The 12,460-nt window shown below is 42.8% G+C and overlaps 1 protein-coding gene across 3 annotated transcripts in view; it reads right to left on the bottom strand.

Annotated features, from left to right (window-relative positions):
* The window catches only part of NSUN3 (NOP2/Sun RNA methyltransferase 3), a 28,896-nt gene extending 18,201 nt beyond the window's left edge, over positions 1 to 10,695 (bottom strand). The window contains exons 1-3 of one of the 3 annotated variants that reach the window (XM_072133206.1): positions 10,467 to 10,695; positions 6,368 to 6,462; positions 4,999 to 5,333 (exon numbers count right to left, since the gene is read on the bottom strand). In XM_072133206.1, the coding sequence (XP_071989307.1) occupies positions 4,999 to 5,333; positions 6,368 to 6,462 (430 nt within the window). In that variant the 5' untranslated portion in view covers positions 10,467 to 10,695. Of the gene's footprint in view, positions 1 to 4,998; positions 5,334 to 6,367; positions 6,463 to 6,742; positions 6,766 to 9,844; positions 10,033 to 10,466 lie in introns of those variants that run through there. The other 2 variants (XM_072133207.1, XM_072133208.1) reach the window with 2 other exon arrangements.
* Positions 10,696 to 12,460: the final 1,765 nt, after the last annotated feature.

A 12,460-nucleotide genomic window follows, 5' to 3' on the forward strand; every position in this document is an offset into this window, starting at 1 on the left:
AAGTTACTGACATGTGTGGCATTATTCTTATGGATTCAGGAAACGCGTGATGGATTTAATGTAGTTGAGACAACAAACATAACTATTTGGACCACGGCCAATAATAACCTCAGCTGCTACTGAGTTCTAGGGATTTGGCTGGAAACCTGAAAGACTACTGCAAATTGGGCAGTGACAAAGATAAGACATCAATGTCTGAATACACCTCACTTAAGGGAACTTGTCACCTACTTTTACTGCACTAAACTTCTAGCCCCCCACACATAGGAAATGAGATGTCCTTTTCAGAATTTCCTCATCCATTTACCTGTAAAAAAAAAAATCTCCTTCACATAAAACCATAGTTCTGTTATCATATTAAAGAAGAGAATTACAACTTTCAAATTGCATCGGGACTGCAGTGCATTGAGTTACAGAACCAGATGCCAAAGAAAAAGTTGGGAATTAGATTTTTATTTGCAGCTTGCATTCCCAGCTATGTGTGCATCTGCCTTTATCTCTGCTCCTCTAAAACACAGAACCCGAAGCCTGGCGCGGTTTGAAAGATAAAATTTTGATACCAGAAACGTATTTCTAGCTGCTATAGATAGGCGTCTGAAGTGACTCGCCTCACAATTAGAAAAAGGAATCCAGCCAGCTTCCCATAAATTGGGTAATCTTTATTCAGAGTATACAACTTGGATTAAAGCCACATAAATGATCCATACATTTTGGCAACATCCTTAGTCTTAATCTCAAATTATCCCTACAATCAGGTCTTCTGCTGTATCTATGAGGGTGCAGTTTTAGATTATACCCTGGGTCCACCGTAGAATCCTCTACTCCTCGGGTGGGCCAGTCCAACACTGGTGACACATTGGGGCTCATTTACTTACCCGGTCCAGTCGCGATCGGGTTCTGCCAGGATTCACTAAGGTCCGTGCGCCCGATGTCCACCAGGTATCGCTGCTGCGCTGAGGTCCACCGGAGTTCACCTTCTTCTTCTCTTCTCCTTTTGCGACACAAATGATTTTTTAAATTCCGCGTTTTTTCCGAATTCGTCGGGTAGTCTGACGGCCACGCCCCCCCGATTTCTGTCGAGTGAAAGCCAATCGCCGATGCGCCAAAATCCGATCACGTGCGCCAACATCACGGGGGAAATTCAGGGCAAATCCAGCGAAAAAGCACGATTCGGACCCTTAGTAAATGAACCCCATTGATGTCATATAGTTTTATAGAAATCACCTCATGCTACTTTACCTCACGCAATGCCAAGCCAAATTCACCGATCTGATTATTTTATTTTTTTTCGGAGAAGCACTTTAAGAATCCCTCAGTGGTCAGTAATTAATATTAATAATGAGCTGAAGCAATGCTTCTAATACAATTATCATGATGAGGAAGATTTTTTTTTTAGGAACTACAAAGAAGCTTGGAGCCAGCAGGAGACCTATCGATGCACCTTGAAACCAGAAAAAGACAACCTAAAACACTTAGTCGGAGGTAAAACGCTTCAGAACTTACCGGTACTTAATTAAAGAGGGAAAATCTAGAAAGTGCTGATGCGGCAGCATAAAGTGGCCATGTCTCTTTCAGCTCATTTCCCCATAACGTCCTAGTAAGCAGTTCCTGCCTGACGCTGTGTAACATTAATCACTGGCGGGGAGATGCACTTCACATGCAGTTATCGTCCGGCAGCGCGGGTGCACCGCACTAGTCCTGACAAGTGACGCGATCTTGGCGGCCAGATAAGGACTATTGTCTCCCCTGCGCAGGACTGACCCCACTAACGGTATCTCCAAAATGTCATTTCTGAGATTGCAATATGTCTGTATCAGCGCACGTGCAGAGAGAGAAGGGTCATCAGCCCAACCGGGAAATATAAATGAGGAAAATGAGTGAAAAATGGACAGTAAATGTGTATAATAAAGAGATCATTGTGACTACAGAGGAACCCAGGACACATGACGTGATATGGATTATTTTCTATACAAAAATTCTGCAACATTTTTGCTTCAGATTTCATGCACGCGATGGATTGGTGATAACCCACATATTGTCAGATATGTGAATACACACATTAGGAACCAGTAGGAAAGGGCGCTACATGCCTTCTGCGTCACAGATTTGGATTGTTTGGTGCTTGCATACAATGCAGGTTTTTTTTTTTTTTTTTTTTTTTTAGAAAATCTGAGATGCAAGTAAAGTGACACCCATTTTGGAAAACTGCACCCAAAAGAATTTATTAAGGAGTGTAGTGAGCATTTTGTATAGTACAGTACAGTATATATTGTATATAGTATACATTGTATATACAGGCAGTCCCCAGATTACGTACAAGATAGGTTCTGGAGGTTTGTTCTTAAGTTGAATTTGTATGTAAGTCGGAGCTGTATTTTTTATAATTGTAACCCCAGACAAATTTTTTTTGGACTCTGTGACAATTGGATTTTAAAAATGTTGAGTTGTCATAAGAACCAGGATTAATAATGCAGCTTAATTACAGACACCAGTGATAACTCTTACAGTTGATAATTGTAGCCTAAGGCTAAAGTACAGGAAATTACCAACATCCAGAGGTCCGTTTGTAACTAGGGGTCGTCTGTAAGTATAGTATAGTATACTCTTGTATAGTATTAATGATATCTCCATAAAATATGGAGCTGCAGATCTCCCCTCTGGCAAACACCTTCCACCTTCTCCATTAAATTCTATGGAAGCACTGAAAAAATACAAGCTGGCTGTAAGAGCTCCCTCTAGTGGTGACTGCAGGTAGCCTAGGAAACAGAATCAGGCACCCCTGCTGCCCACACTGATCATATCCTTATCCCCAATCCTGTGAATAAGGGATAACAGTCAAACTTTAATAATGGGAAGAGATAACTTATGGTTCCTGGGGTCCCAGTGATTCAATCTCTCTAGCCTAGTTTGAGGGGTGTCTTGAGGGGTACCTGGATGATGATCTGGACACAATGGCATCTGTCAAATTGTTTATTTCTAGGAGTAATAACAGAGGAACAGCAGAGCCTGAAGTAATAAAAAGAGGAATAGCTCATGGGGAATACATGTGTTTAATAAATGAGACAAGTCAGGAGGGAGGACAGGACCTCTGTAGATATAAATGTAGGTGATTTGGAGCTCTGTTTTTTCTTAATTTAGATATTTATCAGAATTCCGAGACCTAATGATGTGTCAATAGTAAAAGGCAGACCCCCTTTAATTTTGCAGAGGACTCGATAGTCTATGACAAGCCCCATCCGATATCTCCCCTGAATGACACAAATAACTGATGCTAAGGAAGAGATCAGACAAGTAATGAGAATGTGATTCAGCTCATAAATCCGGATATGGATGAGAGCACAAAAGACTCGCCGGAAAATAAAGACTGAGCGAGACGTGACAAAACGCGGCTGAATAATCTCCACTGATCTGAGGGAAAAAAGCAACAAAACATTTAGTGAAAGCGCCGCTCTATCTTCCCAGACAACACTCCGTCATATCTTATCCGCACTCCTTTAGAAGGCTTTCAAAGTAATAAAGGTGCAGTGTGAGACCTACAGAGCGGCCGACACATTGTGCTGAAAACTCAGCGAGCGGCCGGGGAGTCCCTGAAGGATTCTGCATCTTATACACTACACGGGACACCATAACCACCAGTAATGTACAGAAAAACAGATGACATTGTTACCAAATATTTTAAGAACACTATGGCTATAACGAAATGTAAAATCTGAAAACAAATGAAGAAGCGGTGCAAACCAGGGACACCTACTCATAGATCCAGGCAGCGTGGCTGTGGTAATCTTCTTATATTTGTTATCCATGACCTTCTTTCTTCTACAATCAACCTTTATAATTATGCTAATGAACCTGAACGGTTTAGGAGGGTGTTACCAGAGTCACTCCGTGCTGCTGCTTCTCATGCTGTTACACAGTGTAAGAGCACAACCCCTTCCCATTGTGTGCCAGACCTTTCCCTGCTGCAGTAAGATGACATCAGGCAGATGGGGGGGGGAGGAGTGCTGAGGGAGCAGGTGGAGATGTGCTCCGGCACAATGCAACAGCCTGTGAAGCTGCAGCCAGGAGGGGCTCTAGTAACACCCCCAGAGGATTTAAGTCCATCTTTATAATTTGAAAAATTGATTGTAAAAGTAAGGAGGCCATGGATAAAGTGTCAGTAAGTGTCCCTGGTTTATCATGATGGATTTTGATGGTAGATGGTTCCTTTAAACCTGCACTTTAAGGTCCTTTGCGCATAAATTATTTTCTTGTGCGAGTGCTTTCTGAGCCTTCGCTGGGCTCATTGACAGTCTGATCATCCGATGGCTATCAAGGTCCATTGATTTGATCTGATCCCTTCAGAGAAAATCACAGCATGCGCTACTCTGATCTATGAAACTCGCCCATTGAAGTCAATGGGCGCATGAAGAAAATGAGGACGGTACTTGGATATCCTCCTAGTGCGGTCAGTTTCCATGCAACTGTTTCAAAGAGGTAGCTCAGTGTTATACAACTGGAATGTGAAGATCTGACACAATTCCAATGAGAACAGGACTACCAAAAAAAACGCAAGGTGGGATTAAACTAGGACTGAAATCAGATCAGATTTGGATTAAAATCTTACGATTTGACACTCGGTGCCGTGGGCATCTGCCTTTGGCCTCAGATTTTCATGATGAATACCATACAGAAGTACATGGTGTGGATTTGAAAAATTCCTACTGCACTGTATCCACAGTTACTATGTAGACCTAAGCATCTCCATGGTAACAGACAACAAACAGACACAGCGTAGTCTGATTCTGCAGTGACAGTTTCTTCCATACAAAATGCATATTAGCAAGCAGAAGTAAAGGATAGTATGACTGCACGATCAGAGATCAAAAGCTTAGTGTGATGACTATGTAAATATGCACAAAATGTTTTAATTTAGATGATTTTCAAACTTTTTGATTGTAGATGAATGATAATAATAAACAAGTCTTTAAGCGTCAAGTAGAGAAGATCACATCCACTCACCTGGTGATGCACATTGCAGCAGTGCTATAGATTTGCCACCGGGGGCAGCGCACATATCCAGGACTGTCTCTCCATGCTTCACATCTAATGCTAGTACCGGCAGAAGGGAAGATGCATTCAGTATGTAATATTCTTTAATCATGCCCCTTTGGTGGCGCTGTCCAGGAAATTTTCCAGGATTCCTATTGATATAACAATGTAATGATTTGGGAAAGGTTGGATGAGTGAGCTGGTCGTACCCGTGCATCCGGAGATGTTTCCTGGTCTCTGTGTGGCTCTGGAAATTATTCAGTAATACTGCATACTGCCAGAGGCCGGGCACTGTCAGCACCTCCCTATAGGACAGATAACAATATATATATATTACAATATTTTTCGTACTATAAGGCGCACCGGAGTATAAGGCGCACCATCAATAAATGCCTGCTAAAACGTCTAGGTTCACATATAAGGCGCACCGGATTATAAGGCACACCTGATTATAAGGATGAATGACCAGCAGGTGGCAGACCTGTGCACAGTTCAAGGCAGCTGTTGTCTGTAAGTACGGTTTATATATAAGGCGCACTGGACTATAAGGCGCACCTTTGATTTTGGAGAAAATCAAAGGATTTTTGTGTGCCAAAAAATACGGTATAACAAATTAAAAAAAAAAATACATAGGATCCTATCTGTATTATATACCCATTACTACTAATACAGCAATTCAATGTTGAAAAGTAAAGTGTAGCTATGATAATACATAAACCATCTAAGCCTAATGCAGCACAACAGTAGAGTAGAGAGGGAAGAGGGAGATGCAGCTGCAGGATCTCACTCAATGTTTTGGTGCCGTGTAATAGGGGGAAGCTAATTAGTGACAGGCTTGGATTATTGTGGTACTGTATGGTGGCATCTTTGAGGCTCTCGGGGAACAAGGGATCTGTGGTCTGATTTTTGTGGCCTGTGTGGGAACTACTTATACACCAGTGACAGTAGAAAAGATTGCCAGACCTGCAAACATGGCCAGGATTCAGGAATAAGACTGAGTTTTGCAGCTCAGACAGTGGGCTCATATACGGGGTCATGGAAACCATTTCGGTGTGAATTAGCAAATTGAAATTAATTGTCCGTGTGCTGTCCAAACAAACAAAAACTTGGGGAGATTTTGAGAGCAAGACTGTTCTAGCTGACAATGGAAACCAATCAGCGCTCAGCTTTCATTTTAGAAACTTCTGTGGGAAAATGAAAGCTGATCTGTAATTGGTTGCCATTGGTTGCTCTCAGACAAATTTCCCCCAATGTTCATGTGATTGAGGGATTACTGTGCCTAAAGGGGAGAAAAAGTTTTCCGTTTTCAAAGGTACTGCAACTCAATTCTTAAACTTACCTGACTATTTGCCACTGATCCCCCAGTTCATTAGTATAAGTTTTATCAAAATAATCCAGAACGAGGCGGCAGATCTGTCGCTTCAATCTTGCCATCTATTTACAGCACAGGACAAAGAATAAATTGATGAATAGTAAAATAATAGAAAAACAATTATATTGTGAAAAAAAAGCAAAAAGTCTAAATCTATGTTGTATATTAGTAAGTGTGGGAGGACGTCGTCTAAAATACTGTTCTATTATTTAAAGGGGACCTGTCGGGGCGAATTGGGACACTAAATCCTCAACAGATCCTTATAGACCAGTGGTTTAGTGTCCCATATCGCCCTGTATGAGTTTTTTCCATGGGTGCATTAAAAAATATATATATACTTACCTCATTCCTTGAGAGATGCGGCAAGTGACTTGGCGTAGTAACCCGGATTCACTGCAAAAGCGCCACAGTTAGGGCACATGCGCAATGATGCGCCGCTGGTCCAGGAGTCGGATGTGCCACATCAGACTCACATCTAGGTAAGTATAAATCTTAGCTTTTTCTCATACAGGCTGATTTGGGACCTTAAACTATAGTTCTAAACTGAGGGCGTATATATGGCCAACGTATATACGGCATACAAAAGAAAAGTCGATGCGGCAAGTGTGTTTTAAAGGAAATCCTTACACCTGTGAGCATATATATGACCTCCATACACAGCAATGGGCGTACACATGCGGCACCATACCGTTCCGTAGCCGAGAGAAAGATAGGACATCCACCATGCGCCATATATTACTATGGATTATGTCCTCCTCTCCCCAAAGCCGATTTATGCCTGCCGTACTACGGTACGGCGGGCATACATCGTGTGAATGTAGCCTTAAAGTGAACCTGCCTTTGTCAGCATTCTGCATCATTTCAGTACTTTATATAAGTTTAATTCACATTACCTGGCTCCCTGCCAGCAGCATGTGGTGATTACCTAGAGGAGTGTGTCTCAGTCTCCTCTCCTCCACAGCAGCTCAAGCAGGAGGGAGAGGGGATGGTGTGGTATAGAGGAAGAATATAAGAGGAGACAAAGGCTGTAGCTGCCCCTTTCCCCGGGACTCACCATACACTGCTGGCAGGGAGACAGGTAATGTGAATTAAACTTACTGTATATAAAATAGTAAAATGATTCAGAATGTACCAGGATAGCATAGGCTATTGGACCCTGTCACCAGCTAAAAATGACGCTTTAAAGAAAAAAAGATCCAGACCGCACATCCATATTTTATACAATGTTCTATTGTTCCTGGGCCAAATTGATGAATACAAAGCCAAGGTTGTTATTTACATTTTGATCAAATTGCATATGCCCAGTGTAACAGTCCAGTGACCTTGCTAATAGGTGCAGCATCGCATGGCGTCCACCGTCACTACAACATGGCACCAGTAGGAACCAAGACCCTGCAGTCTTGGTCAGTATGGGTACTGCCACTAGTCCACTAGTACCCATACTGCTAGACTAAGCCCCCATGGCTCTGGTCCACGCCATCACACCACAGCAACAGTAGAACACATGTAAAAAATGGGGTTAGCTATTTAATAGGGGGTAGCTATATAATCGGTGGGAGTCTAACTGCGATTATTCTCTCTACAATGTTTGACAATCTACAACTGTTACATACAGAAGAAGTGAAGGAGCAGTGTGTCTGCACCACCTACCACGCTGTTCACATAGGGACCAGTTATTGTAATTGGTTTAGGTACCTAAATTTCCCACCGATCTGATAATAATCCCGTATCCAGTAGATAGGTGATAACTTTTCCACTTACTACAACAACTCTAATGCACCCATAGGATTTGGGGAGTCAATATCCAACCTTTTTAAAAAGTAGTGAAAACCTCCCAGAAGACCGACCCTTGCAAAGCGTCAAAAAGACCAATTTATCAACCAAAGGGTCTGAAAATAAAAGGGGTATCAAGTCTCGCACCAAGATACTGATAGTTAGCATGCTATAGACCAGGAATGATGGGGCCATCTTGAATGATGATTTATGGCTTATTTAGAGAGCGGACCCCTATAGTAATGTGATTAGGGTGGGGTGACATTTATACAGCACCATGAATATTTTATTAGCCTGTGTAGTATATAGATGTCATACTAACCATAAAATACAAGATTTTGGGCACTTTTATCCTTATTCGTATGTTGGGCACTTTAAAGGACATCTACCACCAGGATGAGAGATTGTAAACCAAGCACACTGACATGCCGGTGTGTGCCCCCTCTGTCAGGATCCGCTCTTGAAGCTTCCTATGCCCTTGTTTTTGCAAATGGGCCTGAAGGCACCAAGCTCAAGCAACACCTATGGAGCCCCAAGCCCCTCGGGCTCATTTGCATAATTTTATGTAACAACCGGGGCATAAGTAGCTAAAAGAAGAGCAGATCCTGCCAGTGGGGACATACACCAGGATGTCAGTGTGCTTGGTTTATAATTCTTCATCCTGGTGGTAGATGTCCTTTAATCCTTATACATATGTCTTTTGGAATTGTACATGTCAGCTGACTCCGGCGGATACTATATCCACTATTCTGTACACTTTTTACTATAAGAAAACTTCAATAATCCTGAAAAGATTTGGATGGTGTGATCTCACCATACCTAAAATAAGAGTCTTGTGCAATGGAAGTTTCTTCCTCATTCCTGAGAGTGACATCACCCAGGAATCTCTGCTCTGCATACGGGCTAATGGTCTGAGCCAACCACTAATTTATATCTTGGCGCAGTGTGACACACAGGGAACAGTTTCATGTCTGATTCTATGTGGGTTAATAATATAGCACATGGCACTTAGGATTCCTCAGCCTTTACTACTGATTGTAGATACTGCAAAAATAGCACCCGCTAGTTTCTGAGAGGTGTAAAAGTGAAACTGGCATTTCAATCATTTCAGAGACTGGGAATTTAAAGTTAATGGTCTCCGTTCTTTAACAGAAATCAATATGTTTAGATTATAACCCTTATACATTCACTAGTACTAGCAGTGCACCCACCACATGATGTGCTATCACAATGGTCTGAGGTTAGGCATTGAGACCCCGGATGTGTTATAAAAGTGCTGTTCCATCAAATATGTACCAAACACTGCTCTGGTTATAGGAATCCAAGCATCTGAATTTATACACGATGCAAGGAGTCCCGATTGTTCCACTAGGAAGAAGGGATTCCTTTGAGTCCTGTCATCAGAGCTGTGTTTTACAGACCAAACATATGTGTGTGTGTGTGTGTGTGTGTGTATAAGCCCTTATGCACAGGATCCCAGACATGCCCCCCACCCCTGCCCTGTCAGGAGGGTATTAATAATTTGGCAGTAGGTCAGTATTTCAGTGAATTATCTGTAGAGATAATGTAGCTGTATGGGTATAGAATTATACTAGTACATATCTATGGAAAACAGGGAGGGGGTGCATATATGTTGCAGTGTGAGCCTCAAATTTCTCTCTACCAACAAACCTGTTCAGGTAAAGCTGAATCAATGGGTCATGTAGGTGCTGACACAGAAACAAAGGGTGGGTCCAGACAACAGCAGGTTCTGAAATAAACCTTTAAATCTATTTCTGGGGCTGCATTCCAGAGATTCCAGGTGATAAAGAGGGTGGGAATCCCGTGACCTGAACAGATACCAGAACATCTGGAATCTCTGTTGTCGGAAAGGCAACCACTGTAACAGGAAGTTTAAACATTTGAGGACCCTCAATCCCAGCTGTATGAAGCATTCCCGGCAGTTTAGGGAATGGGATCTGCTACAAAATCTGAGGGATGACCATGCTGCGCCCCTCTTCACATTCTATCACAATTTTCTGGAATGAAAGGAACTTTTTATCTGTGTACATTAGTTGAGGGTGTGGCTTATACAATGCAGGGGCGTGGTCTCTTTAATGCAGGGGTGTGGTTTATTCAGTGCAGGGGCGTGGTTAAGGTAGAGATTAGTAAGTGAACCCCAAGTCTCTGTTATAATGTATAATAATAATAATTATTATAGTACTAATATAAGCAGAAACATCAGAAATAAGTAGGAAAGGTCATGCAGCTGTCTGTTGAGAACCATGCAACGCCGTGCATATCGTGCACTCACCTGTCATTCTGTGATATTCAGTGATATCGTGATATAAACTCCTCATAAAGCCGTCTCCAACCTCTAACCACGTGTATAAAAGCACCCGGAATCGAAAGGGTCAAAGCAAAGTGAGAGTGAACTGGTGATCATGTGACCGCTTGGAGAATCCTGCGTCACTTCCGGGAGTGGTGCATTCTGGGAATGGTAGTTCGGGAGTCTATGACGCGTGTTACAGTTGCCATGGCAGCAGCAGGTGTGGGCGCTGTAGCTCGGGCGGCCATATTTGTTTTGGCTACAGCTTCACTTCCCAAACCTGAGGCTACAAGTTCTATTATTATACAAGTATCTTATTACATTAGTGTTTTCTTCTGTTAAATAAAACAAAATGTAAACAATTCCTCGTTATGATGTACGTTACATTATTAGCTCTGGTATCTGGAATATAACAGCATAAACTGCACATTATTAGTAGTTTAACACTGTCTGCAAGCAAACATCCAAAATGCGCCTCCCTCAGGCTGTAGTCACACATTGCATTACCATTACAATTACTTAGATAGAAGCTAATTAACCCAAACCCAAAATATGTCATTAAAAACTGTGATGGAAAAGCTTTGCCCTTATCCCTAAATGGTTCCTTTCCAAGGGGGCAAAAATCTGTTTACTAAGTGCACAGCTCCCAACCATCCAGAATTCATTGGGGCAGTCCCGGTTTTCAGTCTTTTGGGAAAATGTCTGCCCGGCACAGTAAGAGGATGATGGAGGACAAAAGGCCACAGTAAGAGAAGGGAGAAGGATGAAGGACAGGGGGCCACAATATGAGGGAGGATGGAAGGAGTCTACAATATGAGGGGGAGGGAGGACAGGGGGCCACAGTAAGAGGAGGATGGAGGACAAGGGGCCACAGTAAGTAAGAGGAGGATGGAGGATAGGAGGCCACAGTAAGAGAAGGAGGGAGGACAGGGGACCACAATATGAGGGAGGACGGAGGACAGGAGGCCACAGTAAGAGGATTATGGACGACAGGGGGCCACAGTAAGGGAAGGTTGAAGGACCGGGGGGCACAATATGAGGGAGGATGGAAGGAGGCTACAATATGAGGGGGATGGAGGACGGAGGCCACAATATGAGGATGGAAAACAGGGGGCCACAATATGAGGGGGGTGGAGGACAGGAGGACGCAATGGGAAGAGGAGGAAAAGAGGGGTCATAATGTGAGGAGGAGAGGGGAAGAAGACAGACACCTCAAACATTTTTAGTTTGGAGAGATAAATACAAGTAGGGGAACACATGTAAAGGGAGGAAAAAAATTAAAGAGGGGGTATTATATGTTGGCCACAGGAAAGGGGTATTATACTTCCTGTGACACACAAAGGACAATGTTATATTATGCTTGCGGGTGGGGCAAGGGCCGGGATTCAGAAAAAAGGGAGAGGGACTTTTTGTCCCTCTTTCTCTAGCCCAAAAGTTGGGTGGTATGCCAAGTAAGTCCAATGTGGTCCTGCATATTCAGAGGTTACTGCACTGCCCTGCCTCTTGTTCCTAATTGACAGGTCTCACCGCTATGATATGGTGCCATGTGGAACATTGATATAGAGCTGTAACATCATTGGCCACTTAAAGTCATGTGGCCAGGGTGATGTTATCTATAGTCTTGTTAAATGGGATAGACATTGCACATGTATCTCATCACATGGGCTTCTACTCATTCTCAACAGAGGTGTGCTGTGATTTCATGGGATCAGATGCAAACATGAGGTAGATGTTGCAGATGTAACAGGATCTTAGATGACATCACCCTGGTCACATGAGGCACTGGACATGGGTAGGAGTAGATTGGAGGGGCCAGCCAAGCAGGACAGGGCCTCTCTGATGCCAAAAAATATAAAGTTGATTTATGGGGATAAAGTTGATTTATGGGGGGTCTGAGGGAAACAATTTTTAGCTAAAAAAAAGGGAATCCATTAGGTTCCTATAAGGCCCTATTAAATATCACTAGCTGTATTTGTGAA

Source organism: Engystomops pustulosus, chromosome 2, assembly GCF_040894005.1.
Source record: "Engystomops pustulosus chromosome 2, aEngPut4.maternal, whole genome shotgun sequence".
NCBI classification, from domain to species: domain Eukaryota; kingdom Metazoa; phylum Chordata; class Amphibia; order Anura; family Leptodactylidae; genus Engystomops; species Engystomops pustulosus.